The sequence below is a fragment of the Giraffa tippelskirchi genome, chromosome 4 (genome assembly GCF_054371585.1).
Source record: "Giraffa tippelskirchi isolate mGirTip1 chromosome 4, T2T-mGirTip1v1.2.pri, whole genome shotgun sequence".
NCBI lineage: Eukaryota > Metazoa > Chordata > Mammalia > Artiodactyla > Giraffidae > Giraffa > Giraffa tippelskirchi.
In genome coordinates, this window is record NC_137278.1 from 32,647,354 (window position 1) to 32,669,599 (window position 22,246).

The window sequence follows — 22,246 nt, forward strand, 5'->3', positions numbered from 1 at the left end:
GTTGTAGGGTGATTCTTTAACTTTTTGAAGAATCGCCAGATTGTTTTCTAAAGCAGTGCATCACTTTACATTTCTACTGTGGTGTACAAGGGTTTCAATTGCTCTCCACATCCTTGCCAACACTTGTTATTATCTGTCTTTTTTGTTATAATCATTCTAGTGGGTGTGAAGTGGTATTGCACTGTAGTTTTGATTTGCATAGCCTGGTGGCTAAATGAACATCTGTTCATGTGTTTATTGGCCATTCATGTATCTTCTTTGGAGAGATATTGATTCAGATCCTTTCCCCATTTTTAAACTGGGTTATGTCTTTTTATTACAGAGTTGTAGCAATTCTTTATATTCAGAATTTTCTCCCATTCTCTGGGAGTTAGTTTCTTTACTATTATTGTTAGTTTTATTTGGAATTAGTAGTGTATTCACAATTTGTTTGTCTGTTCACCTCCTAGGGTTGTTTGCAGTTTGGGGCTATAATGAAAAAAGTTACTACAAGGATAAGTCTTTGTGTGCACATATCTTTATATTTCTTGGGCAACTACCTACAAAGTGGGCTTGCTGAGTACTATGTTAACTTTATAAGACATTGCCAAAATATTTTCCAAAAGAGCTGCATCATTTTAAATTTCCACCAGCAATGTACAAGAGTTCCAGTTGTTCCATATCCATTCTAACCGTCATATTATTGGTCTTTATAATGGGCAATGATATTTCATCATGGGCTTCCCTGGTAGCTCAGCTGGTAAAGAATTCGCCTACAATGCTGGAGACCCCAGTTCAATTCCTGGGTCAGAAAGATCCACTGGAGAAGGGATAGGCTACCCACTCCAGTATTCTTGGGCTTCCTTGGTGGCTCAGCTGGCAAAGAATCTGCCTGCAACGTGGGAGACCTCGGTTCTATCCCTGGGTTGGGAAGATCCCCTGGAGAAGGGAAAGGCTACCCGCTCCAGTATTCTGACCTGGAGAATTTCATGAATTGTATATATAGTCCATGGGGTCGCAAAGAGTTGCAAATAATATAAAAACCTTCATATTATTGGTCTTTTTAATGGGCAATGATATTTCATTATGGTTTTAATTTGCATTTCCCTAATAATCAATGATGTTGACATCTTTTCATGTGCTTATTTGCCATCTGTACCATCTTTGTGATGTGTCTTTTAAAATCTTTTGCTCATTTTTTAAAAAATTTTATTTATTTATTTGGGCACATCGGGTCTTAGTTGCAGCACATGGGATCTTTGTTGTGGTACACAGACTCTAGTTGTGGCACGTGCGCTCTGGAGCATGAGAGCTCAGTAGTTACCTCTGGCTTGGTTGCCACCACTGGCAGGGAACCCAGGCACATGACAGAAAACTGCAGGTAGAGCACAGTGACCGGAGTGTGGGCATAGGTGGTGAGAGGAGGCAGTTGGTGGCAGGAGTGTACCAACGGGTGGAGGGACCTCAGATGCAGATGAGCAGGCCGCAACTCCCAGAGAAGGTGATAGGCAACAAGAAGTATGAATGTGCCAGCCTACTGGGAATGAGATAGCGGGCCCTTGACCAAGCCAGACTTGGGCACAGGGCATTGAGTACCTAATGTGGAATCTGGAGTTCTGAACTCCAGCAGCAGAAGAGGTGGAGTACACAGTCAGGGCTTGTCCCGAGCCAGGGGTCCTAACTGGGTGCCTTAGCATGTTCAGCTCCAGTCTTTAGTCCGCAGAGGTAGCCACATACCAGGAACCTAGGGAATCTGGCCAAGCCTTCTGGGAAGGAGAGGGGGGGAATAAATTGTGTTTATAAAGGTAATTGGGCATCTATCATCCATTCCAATCCCTCCTCTTTTCTAGTAGGAGCAGGTGAACAAGAAAAAGAGGAAATGCTGGCATTCAGGGTGAATTATATGGGCAGACAACCAGACTTCCATTACTCCCATTTACTTGCTTTTAGAGATATAGACTTATTCACCCCTTTTGTTGGCAGTTACTCAGCAGGTGCTCCACAGCCCAGCAAGGGCTGAAGGAGAAGCTCATTACCTCTTTTTGTTTAAGTGAATGAAGGTATCTCTACTTTTTCAGACTCAGCCACCAGGAAAAGCTTTTGAACCCCAAACAATCCATCACTCCCTCTCTCCAACTGTTCATTCAAGAAAGGCAGCAGCCAGATGGGCTGGGTTAGAGAGGGTGTTCAGCTCCTATTTTCCAGCCATTTGAAAAGATGCTGTCTTGTATGGGGCCCAGGTGAAAGGAATGAAAGAAGGACCATTCGCTATTGCCTGTGGAGGTGGCCCCCATCTGCTCACCTCCCTGAAGATGCTGCCCCCGATGCTGGCTTGGTCCCAGGTCGGGAGATGGGGTGTCTTTCACTGAGATGGGGGACACTGGGAGAGGATCCAGGTGCCGACAAGAGTGTGATGAGTTTTAGATGTGACGAATTTGAAGGGCCAGTGAGATATCTTAGCAGAGCAGTCCCATAAGCCACGAGATACTGTACTGATGAATGGTAGTTGAATAAATGTGCAAGAGATGTTGACTTGCTCATGGATTTGCCTGCCCTGGCACAGACTTCCTCCGGTGCTACTGCCCCCTTGACCAGGGCTATCATTGATTCCACAGCTAGTTTTTTATTTTTAAAAATTTATAATCAAATAGTACAAACAGATTGAGTCCTGATACAATTCTTTTTCTCTAAGACTGCAGCAGTTAATAGTGTTTTATGCAAAAAACTCATTATGTGTGAGTTATGTACATATATATGAATATTTATATGTGAGATTTCATATATATATATATGAAATTTCATTTATATGTAAATACACAAGTAAATAACATACCATAGTCCTGTTCTATAACCTGCTTTTCTTCACTTAATGCTGGATCATAGACAATCTCCCCTGTCAGTGTTTAGAGATCTACACAGTCCTTTACAATGGCTGCATAGCCTTCTGTTTGAATATGCTGTTATTTATTTAAACAGTCCTCATATTGACAGACCTTCAGCTTGTTCTTAAAATATTTGCTATTATAAAAACAATGCAACAAAATACCCACATAATACATTTTTGTGCAATGGTCCAGTTATTTTCTTAGAAGAAGTTTTTGGATGTGGAATGCACATTTCAAGTTTTCATATAGATGTTCAGGTTTCCTTCTGGTAAGATTGTACCAATTTGAACTGCTAAGCATCTGAGTGCATGCTTTTCTCATTTGTTCTGGGCATTTTTCTCTCTAATTTGTGCCATTATAGTAAGTGAAAAAATGTGATTTCATTGTTTTAATTCACATTTCTGTGATTATTAATAAAAATTAGCATCATCTGCTTTTTAGCTGTCTGTATTCCCCCCACTTCTGTGGGTTACCTATTCATATCCTTTGCCTGTATTTTATACTGGAATACTTGTCTTTCTCTTAAGATTTATAAATGCTCTTATGTATTATAGGTATCCTTGGTTATATGTTGCAAACATGACGTAACCAGCTTTTATTTGTCTTTATCATGATATCTTTTGCTGCAATACAGTTTTTCATTATTTTAGTCATATCCATATCAATCTTATGTTTTATGGTCTCTGGCTTTGAATTATGTTAAGAAAAGTTTAACCTATCAAAAAATTTATAAAAGTATCTTTCTATATTTCTTCTGTATTATACTTTTATTTTTTATGTAAAATGCAAATATAATGATGTCATTTCCTTGCTTGCCTTATCAGCAAGCCTTCCTGCTGCCCTCAGCATCTAGTCCACCCTCTTGGCATAGCCCACCAGACGGTGGATGAGCCGGGCTTTGCCTCTTCTTCATCCTCATACATCACACATATCGACCATCCCAAATGCACCCCTCTGCTGCTGTTTGGAGTATCTATGCTTGTCTTCTCCTCCACCTTGCTGGTGAACTCCTAATTAACTATCAAAACTCCCCTCAAGGGCATGTCCTCTGAGAAGCAGTCCTTTATCCCAGTCAGTGTTAAGTGCTTCCTGCCCCTCCTGGCAGTGACACAGCTATCCTCTTAACTCATATTGAAATTATCCATTTATGAATTTCTTTTCACTACAGACTTGTAAGCTCTGGGATTGGGGGGTGGGGTTCAGCATCTGGCACTTAATACAGTACTATTTAGCAGGTGCTAAGCCTGCCCTTGTGATGTGATTTGCATCTTAGCAAGCTCAGTGCACCAACAGTGTGAAGGCTGGGGGACCAATCAGAAGTATCCTGGTAACAGTGATGTCCTATCCAGGTAGCTGACAAGGGCCTGGACTAAGGGAGTGAGTTTGGAAAAAAGAGGATGAAAAACAGACCTAGTGGGTAGAATGGACACTGTTTGAGTAGAGTGTTTTGTTTGCTGTGTCTCCTAAAAGTTCAACACACAAATGGATAAAACTGTTAGCCCATTAGCATGGCCCACACCTTTTGATTCTAGTATTTTTCAGTGTAGATTTACCCCTACCCCAATTCCTTTCCATGAAGCTGTGTCACCTAGGCTAATCATCCCCTCCAGTCTGTCTAGGGAGGTAGCCTATCACCTCCAAGGGCAAGTGTGACATTGTTTCAATTAAATGCCCTGTGTTAAGAGCCTTCACAGCCCCTGACACATAGTACTATTGTTGCTGTTCAGTCGCCAACTCACGTCCGACTCTTCGCAACCCCATGGACTGCTGCATGCCAGGCTTCCCTGTCCCTCACCATCTCCTGGAATTTGCCCAAGTTCATGTCCATTGAATCAGTGATTCCATCCAGCCATCTCATCCTCTGTCACCCTCTTCTTCTGCCTTCAATCTTTGCCAGCATCAGCACTCAGTAAATATAAACTCACACTCTGGGCTCCTCCACCTCCTTACCTTGGGTGACTGGGTCATTGTCCATCTTCTGACTGATCTAAGGGATTCCTAGAGAGAGAGGCTGAAATCACTGTTTATTATTGTGTTTCCACAAAGCACAGGCGTGCCCTGACAGCTGGGCTCCATCTGTCCACAGCTCTCTGCTCGCTGTTTGCCCAGGCTGCCATTCTTACTGTCATCCCCACTCTGTTTTCCTTTTCCTCCAGAGACCCAGCATTTGGTCCTTTCCGAGCTCTGCTCCTTCCTTTTCTATTCTCTGAGCATCTTGTAATTAACCTACTGCATCCTCATGCCAAAGTCACCACCACTGTCACTGTTCTCCTAGCCTCCATTTAGCCTGTGACAGGTAAGAAGCAGGAAGACCAGCCCCCACATCTTGGTTCTATCCCCCAACTGTATTTGGCATCCTTCTCTGAAGGCTCCAGGACCCCCCAGGCCCCCCAGGCCCCCCATGTCTCATTCAGAAGCCAGAGCTTCTTGCTCTACACTCCGTGACTTCACACCCTGGCTCTCTAAGCCGCTTCCTCATCCCCGCCTGACCTCTCGGCCCCAAGACAGTTCCCCAAGTGCCATTCCCAGCCCATCCTTGCTTACTTCTGCCTCTAGTCATTTTTTTCATCCCAGAGAATGCCTGCTTTGTTCTTCTGCCCCCAGGCTTGCACCAAACACCCTCACAACCATCACAGAACTCTCTTTTGAGACCCTTCCTTGCCATTACTAGCAGCTGGTTCCTGTGGCTAACATTTTGTACTTGTAAAATGCTTTCCCACCACTATCTCGTATGACCAATCCTCCTGCTTTCCTTCAACTGACATTTAATGAGTCCGCTCTGCGTCCCAAGCCCTGGGAAGGATAAAATAAGGTATAGGCTTTGCTTTCAAGGTGCTCCAGTCTAGTCCGTTTGAATTCCAACCCAGTTTCCTCCGCCATAAAATGGGGATGATAATGTTTAATGACCTCATAGGGTTGTTGTAAGATTTATATGAAATTGTGTGTGAGCCTGACACAAAAAAAGCTTAATAGCGCTGGTGTGTGGGTGGTGCTGATGGCCACTTTACAGCTGGGTAGAGGGGCTTGGAGCAGTGAAGGATGTGCCCACAGTCCCACAGCTAGAGGGACAAACCCAAGTTTGGTACTTGTGGCACTGCTCTATCCATTCCCCACTCCATCTCTTCTCCATGCCCTCCTGGCCTCATTTGTGTCCCACTCTCAGTTGCTGGTCCCTTAAACAGGTCTCTGAAATGAGGACACAATCAGGTTAATGGGATCACTGCCCCTGTCAAGGGGAAGTTGGTCGTGTTCACCCCTAGTCCTTTCTTTTAGCCCCCTAAGTATGCCCACTTAGCCCAACACTCCTAGTGCACGGTGATTCCCACAAGTGCCCAGCTGTTTCACCCATGTGAGCTAATCTCCAGCAAGGAGTTGGTAAGCTTGCAATGGCTCACCCACCCTACTGTGCCCACCTCTGCAAAGTTGGGTTCCGTTAGTCACTCATGTCCACAAACACTGATGAGATTTTCTTCTCAGGCTCCAGGAATTCTGGATCTGGGTAGAAATATCCATTTGCCTCATGATGGTGATGAGTTGGGTCCATGAGAAGGCAGCTGGCAGAAGCAGACACGGGAGGGGCGAGCTCATTGATTGAGTGGAAGCACTAGTGGTGTAATTCAATGGCTGGTAAAAGCATCGCGTTTGGGAGAGAGGGCTGGAAGCACATTTTAAGCTCAGGATGGAATATCGGGTACCTCTTTAAAGGAGTCAGAGAAAAGAAGTGTATGTCCTTCTGAATCTACTTAAGAGTCAAATAAAGGAGGAGATTTGTCCTAAAGCCTGATCATTTTAGGCTTTAGGTGGCAGAAGGTGGCAGGTTGACGGCAAGACTTCCTTATGGCAAATTTTTTCCAAACAATACAGAAGGGTGTTGTTTTAAACTATCATATTTATTTTTCATTATAAAATTAATATGATATTATATAGAAAATTTGAGAAATTAGAGGGGGAAATCACCTATAATCCCATAACAAACCTTGTTGTTTATTTTCATCTGGTCTATTTTTTGTATGTATAGTTTCACCCAGTTGTAATAATGCTTAATATATCATTTTTGTGTACTAGCATGCAGTTCAGTTTTTTTTTTTTAATTTTTAAATATTTTGTGAGATACATCCAGAAGAGCACAGAAAATACATGGACAGTTTAAAGAATAATTCAAATTGTCTTAGTTCCCACCCTAGTAAAAGACTAGAGTATTTATAGCTCTCAAGAAAGCTTTTGGTTATCCCCACATATAGCCCCTTCTCCAGGGGATCTTCCCCACCCAGGGATAGAACCGGCATCTCTTGCATCTCCTGCCTTGGCAGGTGGATTCTTCATCACTAGTGCCACCTGGGAAGGATTCTACTACTATATGCCTATAAATCATTTTTGCCTGTTTTTGGATGTTAAGTGACCTTACTTGATGTGTCTTGCTTCTTTCCTTCTTTCCTTCAATTATATTGTTTCAAGACATTGTATGTGGCTGTGGTTAGTTCATACTCATTTTCAATTTAAAAGAGAAAAAAGCATTTTTATTTTCCTGCTCTATTTCTTTGCAAAATCCAGACTTTATCGGGTAGCCCAGGTCTGTGATGCTTTTACAGTTGGGAAAACTCATTCCTTTCCTCTGTTTGTGTCTTTCCCATCCGCCGCCTGAGAATCTTGGTCTCAGTGAGAAACGCACTGCCCCCTTCTTCTGGCCGTGGACCTGGCCCTCTCTGCCATTTGGCTGGCGTTCTAGGCAGCAGCCACCCTGTGGGCCACTGGACACCCTTAAGCTGCAGCTGCTGTCCTTCCACGGGAGCTGATGGGATTATTTCTGGGGACTGGAGACAGCTGGCGAGAGCATGGACAGCACAGCAGGGCTGAGGAATCTGCCGGAGAGGGGCGGCCAGAGCCAGGAGGGTGGCAGTGGCAGTGGTGACTCTACTGGTTGTGAAGAATCAGGTGTTCTCTGGCTAAAGCCTCAATCAGGAGGCAGGAAGCCATGTCTCCAATGTGTGCGCCCCTTCCTCTGTCCTTCTTCTAGGGCCCTGCAGCAGCTGGGCTCATGGAAGGGAGATTTTACATATACTTACTGGTGTTTGCTGATGTTCAGCCTCCCAGGATCTCACATGAGCCGCCTGACCTCAGTGAGTCAGTGGGTGCCTAAAAGGAGCTGTGTTGTTGCCCAAATGCAAAGACTGGTCATGCCAGGCCGGAATGCCCACAGTAGGCACACAGAGAAGCCTGTCCTGGATCAGCAATACACACACTCACATGTGCACTCGGCTTTGCCTTCTAACAACTGCTTGATTCTCGTAGCTAATCTCATTGAACAAGTGGCCTGCAGCTCCATTTCTTACCACCCTCTCATGGCTAATCCTTTGGAATTTCCCTTTTGCCCTCTTATGCGCTGATGGTGCTTGCTCAGTAAGCCCACCCTGCCGGGCCAGGCTAGGCTGATGAACCCGTGGGATTAAAAGCACTTATTTGATCTTAGCTTGTTAAGGACTCACCCCTGTTGGATTCATATATGCCTTCCCAGAAGCCAGGCCCTCCCCTTGGGCTCCACTTATGGCACCTTCCTGGTCTAAGCTGGTAATTCACACTTTCTCAGGAGCAAGCCATTCCTCGGTCACCACATTCACATCCATCACTTGACAGACTGCTTACTGAAGAGGCTGCCCTGGTGCTGGGCTCTCACCTGTAGTCCTGCCCTGTCCTGTCCTACCTGTCCCCTGCTACCTTCTCTACCACATGGTGACCAAGGTGGTGGCAGTATTCCAGATGCAGATGCTTCATGGTCCCCAGTTACAAACATCCTGGGCCAGCTGGCACCTACCCCAGAACCTAGATCCTGCTCAGCCCTTGGGTTATAGAGCCCCTGGGGTGTTAGTGACTTCCTGCCTGGCCAGTTAGAAGCAGAAATAGTGTGTTGCTACTGGATGAAGGATCCAGTGTGTCTCGGGGTGGGTGGGAGGCGTGTAACATTGGCCACAACCACTCTAGCCTCTGCCCTCCCTGTGCTACCCCTCAGCCTCACTAGCTCTTCTTCCTGTCTAGGCCTGGAGGACCCAGCCTCCAGGTCCCCACTAGTCTTTGATGAGCCCCAGATGAGAGATGGAGGACCTGCCCTTTTACCTTTCCCAGTTCTTCTCCCCATGGTTGGCTTCTACTTCCAGAATCCCTTAAAATATTTTGCACAAAACTCTGAGGTGCACACCAGCCCTTCTGAACACTGATGCTGGCCTAGGTTGAAGAGGAGTCCAGGAGGAGTCCCAGATTTCTGGATGGGTGATGGGGACAGTGCAGTTGGTTTTGAACTGATTGATGCTGCCTTGGGACAACTCAGCAGAATGGTCCAGTGGGCCTTTGGATGATGTTAAAATACCCCATATGTGCATGCTCAGTCACTTCAGTCATGTCCAACTCTCTGTGACCCCATGGACTAGAGCCTGCCAGGCTCCTCTGTCCATGGAATTTTCTAGGCAGGAATACTCAAGTGGGCTGCCATACCCTCCGGGAATCTTCCTGACCCAGGGATCGAACCCACTTCTCCTGAATCTCCTGCATTGCAGGCAGATTCTTTACCCACTGAGCCACCTGGGAAGCCCTAAAATGCCTTCAGTTCAGTTCAGTCGCTCAGTCGTGTCTGACTCTTTGCAACCCCATGAATCACAGCACGCCAGGCCTCACTGTCCATCACCAACTCCCGGAGTTTATCCAAACCCATGTCCATCGAGTCAGTGATGCCATCCAACCATCTCATCCTCTGTCGTCCCCTTTTCCTCCTGCCGCCAATCCTTCCCAGCATTACTCCTTTGTTATTAGCATAGTGGAGGTTCTCCGATTTCTGCTTCAAGCAGAGAACTAGGTGGTGAAGGAAGCAGTCAGAAATAGGTGAAACATGACTGCAGGATATGGGGAGAGATAGTCATGGGGTGGGAACATCTGTGATCTTGTCCTTTTTTTGTTACTTGTCACCTAATTGTTATTAGTCATTAGTTCATACAAATCCACTAGAGGAGTAGTTACCTCCGAGGAGGGGAATGTGAGCTGGGATGAAGGAGGTACCAGGATGAATGGTAATGACAATGCTGAGTTCACTGGTGTTTGTGTCATTATTCTTCGTATTAATACCTTACACATAGGTTATAAAATTGTTTAAAATCTACTCAAGATTTAATAAAGCCAGTTAAAAATTAGTTATAAAATTACACTGCACTTTAATATTAGTTAAGAATTGTTGGTGCTTTACTACATAGAAAGCAATTTACTTTTTTAAAAAAAATCAAACTTATTAATGTAAACACTTAGCTGTTTCCCACTCACCTCAAACTTCCCTTTTTGGTTTTTGTGCTGTGTTGAACCTTTAATTTGTTCTCAATTTTCCAACACCAAGAGAATCCCCTTTCGTAATCATCCCAGGATGCGCTAAGCACAAACACCCCTCTAGGGATGGCTCTCTTATTAGTCTGTTTCTCTTCCCCATGTGCTGACCAGAAGAAGAAAAATAGCTGCATGGTTTTCTTTTCTTTCCCAAACCCCTCACTTATATTAACTTTTGATCCTATAACAAATGTTATCAGCTTGGAGCAAGGGAACAGCCATTGCTGTTCAGCATGTCCCCCGTGACCTGAGTGGCTTCACTGCCCTTCCATCTTCCACCCCAGGTTGCTCTTAGGGTGGGCTTACATGCACAGGACCTTCATGTCACAGGGCAGTTGTGTAACTCTTGTATATTACTGGCTATCACAGTGACCCATTGTCTCTAAAGATCACATGGTTTCCTGTGGATTTTACCCAAAGGGGAAATGTGAGTCTTCAACCAATGCCTGTTAAGAGGGAATATACATCTTAAACCAATACCTGTTGGGTTAATTTCAAGGTCTTCCTGTAAGAAGTGTCCCTTTGCAGTGTGTTTCTTGGCTCAGATGTTTTTGCCCAGCCGGAGCCACCCAGCTTCCACCGGCTGAGCGGCTGGCAGGAGGCAGCTGTGCTGGACAGACTGCCGCTCTCCTTGTCTCACACTTCCCTGCAGGCTCGGGGAACTGTGGAAGGTGTTGACAGCAGCAGGCAATTCCAAACGCAGTGTTGGGGTTGGCATTTCCTTGGCAGGACTTACACTGTGCACATTCTAGGAGTGTGGGGTGTGTGCATTTCATGAATGAGAAGCAGAGCTGCTGTAACCTTGACTGTCCACTCAGCAAAGTGCATCCCTACCTCTCATCCAACCATGTATTTCTTTGCTGGAGCTGCTCAACGACAGTAAAAATGGCAGGAAGGTGGGCAGTGTAGGAAATTTACTGTCATCCCGCAAGACGGTTGTGGGAGAGCAGATAGCAATAATTGTTACTATTTTAAACACGAAGAAGCTTTCTTAAGAAAGACTCAGCTTCCAGCTCACAGCATTTTCCCTCCCCACCCGGAAGTCCCTCTTTCCCCAGCCAGCACATCACCTTAGCTCTGACCCACTACTGGTTCAAGAACATAAGGACCAGGAAACTGGGGAGATATGAGCTGTGTACACTTGGATAAATCTTTGCATGTTGGAGATATCCACCGTCTTTCTGAGGAAGAAATCATTGCTTCCCTGAATATACTGTAAGATTCTTAAGATCTCTGATATTTGTAGCAGAACACCACCCCTTTAGTCCTGGATTGGTTCCCTTCGATTCAAGGTCCCCGTTGGTAAAGTCTAGCACTGGAGGGAAAGTCAGGGTCCACTTGATGAATCTGTGCAGCTCTAGAATTTCATACCTCTGAATTATTTTTTCTAATAGCATTTAACTATCTGGTGTTTTTCCCCATTTCTTCCTGGGAGGGCAGAGATGTGATTTGAATGTTTTTGTTTGAATAGACAGAAGAGCTGGATGATCAGTTTTTGGTTAAGCCAATGGGAGTGTAGGATATAGCCAGAAGTCTTTAAAGGAGGTGCATTTATTTTAAGGCCCAGTTGTTACTTAATGATGATTTGACTATAATGTTTATTACTATCTAATGTGGTATCTTAGTCAGCTTGAGCTGCTATAATAAGAATACCATAGACTGGGTGCCTTAAGCGATGGAAACTCTTTCCTCATAGCTCTGAAGGCTGAGAAGTCCAAGATCAAGTTGCCAGCCAATTCAGTTCCTGGTGAGAGAATTTCTTGCTTGTGGACAGTCTTCTCTCTGTGTCTTCACATGGCAGAAAGAGAGATCTCTTGTGTTTCTTCTTATTAGGAAACTACAAAATCGTCATGACCTAAGTAGCTCCCAAAAAGACCCCAGCTCCAAATACCATCACATTGGGATTAATGCTTCAACATATGAATGTGGGAGAGGTGAGCCTAAACATTCAATCCATAGCATAATAATAGTGTAATAAGCCAGTGGGCCAGACTGGCTCTGTATATACAGTTATGGGGCTTCCCAGGTTGGTGCTAGTGGTAAAGAACCCACCTGCCAATGCAGAAGACATAAGAGATGTGGGTTCAATCTCTGGGTCAGGAAGATCCCCTGGAGGAGGGTATGGCAACCCACTCCAGTATTCTTGCCTGGAGAATCCCATGGATAGAGGAGCCTGACAGGCTACAGTCCATAGGGTTGCAAAGAGTCAGGTTTTGGAATAAAATCAGTGACTCAAAGCATCATAAATGAGTAAAACCAATCCTGACCTTTTTGATCATGACCATTGATATGGATGTTCTCTGAATATGCTGCCCCAACTAGAGCAGAGGGAAAGACCATCATGGCCTGTAGTATTTTCACTGTTTAAAAGCATGAGTTTCAACAACTGTGCTCAAATCCTTTCTCTTTGGGGGTACTCTCCTAGGAGGTCTGAGGTATCTCCCCATTCACACACCCCCTCGTTTTGTTATGTACATATACACGTAGTACACACACAAACAGCAGGGACACTGTGGGGAAAGATGCCAGTGTGTCTTTCTTTTAGCAAAGACTAGCAGGGAAAACTCTAGGAATGAGGTGCTAATGAGGTTACTGGAGGAGGTGAGAAGCATAATGAATGTCAACCATCACACAAGTCAACAGCAAGGGGGGACCAGGAGGGATGAGACATCTTGGTGATGCAGACCATTTGGAAATGTGGAAATGTGTGGGAGGACACTGGTGTAACAAAAGACACCCCTCCCATGACCAACCTGCTGGTCTCACCAAGTCACAGCTCTGGCATCTGGTACCTGGTGAGAGACACCTAGTCTAAATCAAGTTAGATTTAAGGTCTTTAGGCAAGAAATGTCCCCTTGACACTTTAGCACTTAGTAATGCAATTATTTGTCTCTCTCACTCACTAGACTGAGTTTCTTTTCTTTTTTTTAATACTTACTCTTCATTTATTTGGCTGTGCTGGGTTTTAGTTGTAGCATGTGGGATTTAGTTCCCTGACCAGGGACAGAACTCAAGAGCATGAAGTGTTTGCCACTGGACGGACCATCAGGGAAGTCCCAAGACTGGGTTTCTTGAGAGCAAGGCCTGTGTCCTTTCAGAGTTGTCTCCAGTGCTTGACACTTGGGAGGAATGAAGTTATAGAATATTTTCATGTGCACAAATATTCATTTTAAAAAGATATTCTCCAAAAACACCTTGGGCAGGGAGCTTTAAGCAACCATGCTATATTATTATCCAAACACACCAGTCTAGGACTGGAGTGTTCCAAGGCCTTGGTAACCCCCCAAACACTGAAGATCTTCAGGTAGTTGTGATGACAACACCGCCCCACCCCCACCTGCCGCCAATCTGAAGCTGTAAGTCTGCCAGAGGGTTGGAGGGAGCTGACAATTCTGTGCCAATCAGACCCATCAGTCAGGCCACTATTTACACTGAAGCCATTATTTACAGGGTTGGTTTCTGGTGAGGACTCTTTCTGGCTGGTAACTGGCTGCCTTCTCACTGTGTCCTCACATGACCTTTCTTCTGGGCGTAAGAACGGTTCATGGGGGTTAGAGTGGGTAGGGGAGAGAGGGAGAGCTCTCTGATGGTTCATCTTATGAGGACACTGATCCTATTTGATCAGGGCCCCACCCTTATGACTTCATTTATCCTTAAAAACTTCCTTAAAAAGGCCCCATCTTCTAATATAGCCACTCTGGAAGTTAGAACTTCAGCACATGAATTTTTGGAGGACACAAACATTTAGTTCATAACTGCTCTAAAAATGATTGTCTGGCTTTCAAACCCTACTCTGTTATAAACTAGCTGTGTGACCTTGAAGAAGTTCCTTTAACTTTTCTAAGCATCAGTTTCTTTGTGGTAAAACTGGGGACAATAATAGTATCTATCTCAGGGCATTGTAAGGATCAAATAAGATAATGTATATGGTGGGCATTGGAAAGGGTCCATTATATAGTAGATGTTTGCTAATTGTTAAGATCATTATTAGAATCCTCTAAATTCTGAGAATGAGTTTCCTCTAAGGTAGTCCTAGGAGTCCAGTCCAGTCCGGAGTTCCAGGACTAAAGCAGGCTTCTGTGAATGGGATCCCCCAACAAGAGAGGCTGCAGGACTCCCCAGATTTGCAGGAACCCAGCCTCTTCAGAGCCTGGTTGGCCTTCAGGGATTTCCACCAAAGAAGTGGAAAACAGTAAGGTGAGTCATGGTGGCAGGCCAAGTGTTCTAGAGAAGGATGTGGTGTTATAGCTGTCTTTTTTTCATCTCACACAGAGGATGGCAGAGGGAGGGACTGAGCCCACTGGACATTAGTGAAGGGTCATGTTGGATTCTTTCTGGCTTCTTTGTAGCTTAAAAAACCTTCTTAACACAACTGTTTAGATTTTAAAAGGTAATACAAGTTTAATGTATAAAATTTGAAACATATAAAAAACTGTCAAGAACCTAAAAATCATCTGAAACTCTTCTACCCAGAGTAACTCTGATAACCTTCCCTGTAAGTCCCAGACCCTGGAGTTGTATGACCTCTGATAGGTTACCTGTTATTTCAAAACCTCTATTTCCTTCTCTTAAAATAGGGCAAATACTTCCCGCTTTGTTCTTACTTCTTGGGGTTGCTTTGTGAATTAAATTCCAGGCACAGGGTGTTAGCTAGCTAAGAGCTTTGTTACTATTGAAGAAGATGCCCTTGGCTTATGATGATTCCAGCATCACAGCTCAGACAAGAAACCCTGGTAAATCATTATCACATCACTCTCCCAGGGTCTCCACCCTCCAGGTATGTGCTATGAGTGTGTGTTATGGATTAATAAGCAAATCAATATTCTCATTTACCACACTGACATAATGACTGTGCAGCAATTTCCCAGCATAAATATTCCATTTTCCATCTTACTTAAAGTTCTTTTCAAAGGTGAGGATTATATATTTGCACAGAGGATTGTGTGTGTTTTATCACCATTATTTCTCGCTGAGAACTTGCATCTCTCCTTTTGTGGTCACTTCTGGCCTTGGAAGAAAGAGATTGCATCACTGAAGGCTTTCTGGGCTTCCTTTGGCTAGAAAGGTTTTGTCCATCACCTGAGAACCAAATTGATTTCCTGATTATTGTGTATTAAATTAAAATTCCAGTTTTCAGATTTTAGGACAAAAGTTCCCCTGACATATGTCAGCTTTATTCCAGCTTCAGACAACGGGCTTGTTGCTTTGACAGTCCCAGTCTCCCCGTCCCTCTGGCCTCCCTGATTCCTCCCCACTGTCTCTACCCAGTTCCTTCCACACTAGGGGAGGGATCCCTTCTCCCCAAAGGTCAGAATGATGCCTGGCAGGGACCAGGTGTACATAGGAGACCATGTAAGGAAAGGAGGCTTACTCCCAGCCACCTGTCTTATTTCCCAGCATCTCCCAGGAGCAGTCCCCAGTGGACCAGCATCTCCTAACAGCAGGAGGACCTGACAGTCTAAGCTGAATTCAGACTGTAAACTTTCTTGTTGTGGAGATTCCATGCACTCCAGCCTGGTCAATTTGACAAAAAAACAAACAAATAAAAACAACTGCCTAACCAAGTGAGTTCAGGAGAGCAGGCTAAGCTCTCCAACTAGCTGACTTATTTCCTTACAAGAGTTATTCCTTCAACAGATTGTAAGACGTTTTCATCCTGGGACACTGGCTTCCTGTACCTTGGCTGGTGGCAGGCAAAATAAAATGATGAGGATGAGAGATAGTGTGTCGCTTTCTTTGCTCTGTTCACAGTGATGTGCTGTATTGGAAGAGGGATGAAAGTTAACCATTATCCTATATACAGAGTTGCCAAATGTTCCAGACAACAAATGTGGAATTGACCTACTGCTTTAAGCCGTTTGATTGTTGGGTGTACAAGTATCAGTAGAGGCAGCCATTCATTCATTTTTTTTTCACAGTTTGAATTTCCTGTACTGGATGCTGGGGGTGAGGATTGGGCAGATACAGTGCTCACTGCTATGCCTTTGACTTTGAGGGCTTAGTCCAGAGGTGGAGACAGATTCCAGTGCCATGAAGTCAGTGAAGGTACAGAGGGAGTCAGGGAAGGCTTCTCAGAAGAGGGGACAATTGATTGGATCCTTAAGAATAAGTTTACTGAGTAAAAATGTCGGCTTTCTTTGAGCTCACAATGACATTGCAGTGTCATTGTGGGAGGGAGGTATATCTCCCTCTGCTTGGTCAGATTTATATTTTCTAAATCTAAATGAAAATCATTTCTATTCAGATACCAAATGGTCAAGAGAGTTGCCGAAATCAACCTGCATTAAACATGCGTATCAGTTAGGGGAGAACTGACATCTTTTCTATGTTAAGTCTTCCGATCCATGAACATAGAATGTCTCTCCACTTACTTAGATCTTTGATTTCTTTCACCAGCATTTTGTACTTTTCAGCATACAAATCCTGTATGCATTCTTAGATTTATGCCTAAGTATTTCAATTTTCTTGAGCATCTATGTGTTCATTGCTAGTATATAGAAAAACAATACTGTTTGTATGTTGATCTTATAACTTGTGACCTTGCTGAATTCACTTATTTGTTCTAGGAGATTTTTTTGTAGATTCTTTAGGATTTTCTGCATAGCCCCTATCACGTCACCAGCAAATAAGAACAACTTTTTTATTTTTCAATTGATACGTCTTTCATTTCATTTTCTTTTGTCATAGTGCTAGCTAGGACTTTCTCTATTGAATAATAGTGGTTAAGAGTAGACATCCTTGGCTTATTCCCAGTTTAGCAGGGAAAATGTTCAGTCTTTCATCATTAATTCTGATATTAGCTACAGGTTTTTTGTTGATGTTCTTTATCAACTTGAGGAAGTTAACTTCTATTCCTACTTTCCTGAGAGTCTTCATCATGAATGGGTGTTATATTTTGTCAAGTGCTTTTTCTGTATCAATTGATATGATTGTGTGATTTTTCTTCTTTAGCCTGTTAATATGGTGGATTACACTGATTGATTTTCAAAAATTGAGCAAGCTTTGCATCCCTGGAGGTAATCCCATTTACATGGGTGGGATTTTTGGATTCTTTTACATGTTGCTAAATTCTGTTTGCTGAGGTTTGTTAGAAATTTTTGTACCTACGTTCATGAGGGATATCACTTGAGAGGTTTGTTGGGTTTTTTTTTTTGGTACTGTCTTTGTCTATCTTTGGTATCAGGGTAATACTGACTTCATAAAATGACTTGGGAAGGTTTCCTTCTCTATTTTCTGGAAGGAATTGGTGTTAATTCTTTAAGTGTATGGTAGAGGTCTGTGGCTTTTGAAAAACGTATTCTGGGGGCACAGCCTGAACCAAATAAAGCTGAGTCTTCAGGGGTGGAGCTTTAGCATGGATGCTTTTCAAAAGCTCCTCGGATGAGTTTATCAATATGCAGTCAGCTAGGGAGCTTTAGTGTGGTAGCGGACTTCTTGATGCAGACACAGGAGGGTGAACTGCAGCAGAATCCATCTGAAGAATGGCATGAATTAAACAGCTGTGAGGCTTGGAGAATTTGGCCCTCTGAGACACGCTCCAGGAGCCTCCGATATCTCCAGGACCATATATATATGGTTTAGTGGGGACATTCCTCATGTAAGACCTCTGGGTTTGACTTGGCTAGTTAGTAGCCATAAATTCCTTAATACCAATTTCAGTTTTCTCATCTGTGACATGCCACTTCTTGGGCTGTTGTAGTAATAAAATGAGAACCCAGGTCTCCCACATTGCAGGTGGATTCTTTACAGTCTGAGCCACCAGGGAAGCCCAAAATGAGACAAGAGATATGAAAATTCTTTACAACCCCCACAACATCTTGAGAAGCTGAAAACTGATGTTTCTTTGGGTTCTAGCTTCACCTTAATTGCCGCAGTGTCATGATTCCCAAGTAGTCCTGCTGTGAGGTTAGCGGGAGGCCTGTGACCCCAGCTGGATGTACAACCAGTGTCCTCAGGCTATGGAGAAACTTCTTCCCCATCCCTGCTCCCTCAACTCTGCCCATTGATTTGGGCTCTCACAGGAAGGGGTGGGACCTTGGTGACCATGAAAAGGGACTTTGACTTTGACCAATGCCCCCCTCTCACCTTTCACAGGAACATGCTTGCCAATTCAGCCAGCGTGCGGATTCTCATCAAGGGAGGCAAGGTTGTGAACGATGACTGCACCCACGAGGCTGATGTCTACATCGAGAACGGCATCATCCAGCAGGTGGGCCGTGAACTCATGATCCCTGGAGGGGCCAAGGTGATTGATGCCACGGGGAAGCTGGTGATCCCTGGAGGCATCGACACCAGCACCCACTTCCACCAGACCTTCATGAATGCCACGTGTGTGGACGACTTCTACCATGGGACCAAGGTAATGCTTCTGGGTGCTGAAGGTGCTTCCTTGGTGGCTTCCTCTGTTTCTGGGCCTGCTCCAGGCTAGACCCTCATGAACAGGGTGCTCCCACCGTATTGCTCAAAGAAGAAATTTGCCCTTGAAAGGGGCCCCTGTGGCAACTAAAACAGGAAATTTTGGGCTAAATGTCATAGATTTCCATGATTATGGAAAAAGGAGGCATTCAGGCCCATTTTGCCAATCATATCACTTAAGTGAGGTTCTGAGGCCAGAAACTGATTTTATTTTTATATTCTTATGTTATGTAGTGCTGATCTAGAGGAAGAGGAGAATTAGCTGGTGTTTGTTATTGTGCATGTATGTGGTGGGGGGAGGGGGTTGGTCTAATGGACTCCTTTATGTATGATAAGCTAAATTAATTTCCCCCAAGTTGTGAAAAATAGATATGCTTCTTCTAGATGATTTTAATGGTAGAAATTATGAAATAGACATAATTAGGTAACTTTGATTATCTTTCCTAACTTGTTATTTTTAAAAACAGCTTAAAAACCACTGGTGGTGGGCCCTCTTTCCAGAGAGAATTATCACGGACAATATTTAAGAATTACTGAGCTGGGCTTGAGCTACTTCAATGCAAAATACAAAAATTCAGACCTGTGAAACAAATGAATCAAGACGAAATTACATTTTCTCAAAAGCATCACAAATAGATTTTTTTCACCATTTGTCTGTGCTCCAGAATCCTGTCATTGCTGTCATCTCTGCATTGTAATTATCTGTCACATGCAGGCTTCTTTCTGAAGCTCAGACTATGGGCTTGCCCTTAAGGGCAAGGCCTGACCATATTCTTCTGTGTTTCTAGAGCCTGACCCTGACCTAGAATTAGAGTAGCTGACCAATAAATGTTTGTTGAATGAATAAGTGATTGATATTTATCCATGTGGGTTTCTACATCCAACTGTGCATCAGATTCATCTATGAAGATTTTTTCAAATGAAGAATTGAATTAGAATCTCAAGGGCCAGAAGTCCCTGGCCTCGGCAGCAGCCCTTTGTACAGTCTGATCTATAAAGGACTTAGCCTCTAACGCTCCCTGGGTGAAAGGAGTCCACTGGCCACTGGCCCAGGGGTTACAGTCCTATGTCCTACTTTGGCCCACTGCTGCAAATCCCCAGTGGCCCTGTATCCTAAAATCTCACCTCTGTTCTCTCTGGGGTCCTCAGGGAGCCCCTCTCCCATGCTCAGTGCTCTCTCTGGGATCCATATTCCTGGGGGCTTCAGTGCTCCTCCTGCTGGAGCTCCCCAAACCCACCCTGAATAGCCAGGGTGGGACAGGCAGAGGCTGGCCTTGGAGTTGCAACATTACAGGCTAGCCCACCTCAGGCAGGTGGCCCTGAAGATCTCCCTGAGGATATGCCTCCTTCCCAGTCCTGGAGCAGCAGATCAGACCCCTGAAGGCTAAGCTGTGGGGAGTCACAGTGGCCATAGCCCAGCCTGTGCTGAGGTGAGGATGATATCCCAGGCCACAGCTGCCCACTGGAGCCAAGCCCAGGGAAGAGAGGTGTTTTGTGAACCCTCCCTAGTTTCTCCTCTGAGAATTACTCTGGGGCCCTGCAGATGATGCCTCACTCATGAAATGGGGAGCCCCATCCTCATACATACTGGCAGGGTCCTCTCGAGGGGATCCAGGTGGCAGTCAGGGCTTTTCTGAAGTGAGTGAGCGCTTTCAGCTCACCATGTCCATGCACTTGAGCCCTGCCAGGCCAGGCCTGCTTTGTTTGTGGTTAATTTTTAAAATTTTTTTAAGTGTTTTTTTTTTGTTTTTTTTTTTTGCTGCACTGAGTCTTTGTTGCTGTGCGCAGGCTTTCTCTGTTTTGGCGAGTGGGGGGTACTCTCTAGTTGTGGTGGCCAGGCTTCTCATTGTGGTGGCTTCTCTTGTTGTGGAGCATGGGCTCTGGATGCACAGCCTTCAGTAGTTATGGCACATAGGCTCAGTAGATGTGGTGCATGGGCTTAGTTGCCCTGCAGCACGTGGAATCCTCCCAGACCAGGGATCGAACTCATATCCCCTGCATTGGCAGGCAGGTTCTTAACCACTGGACCACCAGAAAGCCCTCTGGTTATTTTTATTGAAGTATAGCAGACATATAGAGAAGTGCACAGATTCTAAGTACAAAGAATTGTCACAACTGAACACACCCTTGTGACCAGCACCCAAATCAAGAAACCAAACATTGCCAGCACCCAGAATTCCCCCTTGTGTCCCCTCCCCAGTCACTACTCCTCACCAAGGAGAGTCACTATCCTGACTTCTAATACCATAGTCTTTTTGTTTTTTAAATAACGGCTTAATTGAGGTATACACGCCATACAATTCACCTATTTAAAGTGCAGATGTCAGTGGTTTTCTGTATATTCACCATAGGTTGGTTTTGACTGTGTTTAATGTAAATGGGCTCAGGCAGTCTGTCCCCTTGTGTTGGCTTCCTTTGCTCAGTATTATTTTTGTGAAATTCACCCATGTTGTTGCACATCATTCTTAATTCACTTTCATTGCTTTCTAGTATTCAACTATGCAAAAGCCCCTGTCGTACCCAGCCATTCCACCATCAACAAGGTCATTAGTTTGGGGCTATTACAAATGCTGTGGCTGTGAATGTTGTGTACATGTCATTTAGCAAACGTGTACATTTCTGCTGGGCCTGTTCCTGGGGGTTGAGAGTGCCGGGTCATAGAAGACACACATGTTTAGCTTTAGGAGATGCTGCCAAATCACTTTCCAATCTGGTTGTAACAGTTGATACTCCCAACAGGATTCCAAGAGAGGCCCCAGTACTCATCATCAGTATAACTCTGATTACCACACCAATCCATGCCAGGGTCTATTCTGCAGTGTGTACCAAAAATTGTGTCCAAGGTGCTGCCTTGCTCCAAAATTGTAGCTTGCTGGTTACTGTCCCCCCTCCCCCTCCTTGAGAAATCTTTGTTCCAGAGTCAGATGCCATGCTGTCACTGTGCTGCCTACCAGCCTCTGGGAGGGCAGGCTGGCCTTCTTTGTCTTCTTTTCCTCATTGTCATCTGCCAGGGCCTCATTAGCCAGGAGTGACGAGTTTTCCTCTGAGAGCCTGCAGCTCTTTATGGCCGGTGAAGACCTTTGCACGTGCATCTTTGCACAAGGCGGTGGGTAACTTTTGATCTTTTTCAAGCTTCTCATCCATGGAATCAGCTGCCTCTAGAAAAACATATAAAAAGCCCCTGTGTGATTTAAAGGTCACACCTCTCCCAGTTCCTGCAGTTTCAGGCACCCTCCAATCCATGCCACGTGCTAGTTATAGGAAATGTAAGGCCCGTAGACCCCAAGCCAGTCTGACTGCTTGTGTCACCTAAACTGTGCCTTTGTTATAACCACCGCCTAAGCAAGCAACATGCACCTTTTGCATGTTTCTCCTTGTGCCCCAGCTCATATTAAATGTCTATTTCATAACACAGCCCCTGACCCAGTCCTCCCCGGACCCCTTCAGGAGACTCTGCCCAGAGTTCTTCATCAAACATCCCAGCCTCCTAAGACCTGGCTTCCTGCCCTGGTCCTCACTCCCCTCCACTCTTGGATTGCTCCTCCCTTTTGGTACACCTGCAGCTGGATTTTTTTGGCTTCCTCTTACCTCTAATTCCTGACAGTCTCCTA

The 22,246-nt window shown here is 44.7% G+C and overlaps 1 protein-coding gene across 13 annotated transcripts in view; it reads left to right on the forward strand.

Moving 5' to 3' along the window:
* Window positions 1-22,246, forward strand: part of DPYSL5 (dihydropyrimidinase like 5) — an 85,840-nt gene that overhangs the window by 18,944 nt on the left and 44,650 nt on the right. For 2 of the 13 annotated variants that reach the window (XM_081484035.1, XM_081484036.1), the window contains 4 exons: window positions 11,917-11,967; window positions 12,054-12,154; window positions 14,251-14,417; window positions 18,315-18,579. In XM_081484035.1, coding sequence (XP_081340161.1) covers window positions 18,319-18,579 — 261 coding nt within the window. In that variant the 5' untranslated portion in view covers window positions 11,917-11,967; window positions 12,054-12,154; window positions 14,251-14,417; window positions 18,315-18,318. Of the gene's footprint in view, window positions 1-11,916; window positions 11,968-12,053; window positions 12,155-14,246; window positions 14,418-18,314; window positions 18,580-22,246 lie in introns of all 13 variants that reach the window. The other 11 variants (XM_081484032.1, XM_081484040.1, XM_081484033.1 and 8 more) reach the window with 11 other exon arrangements.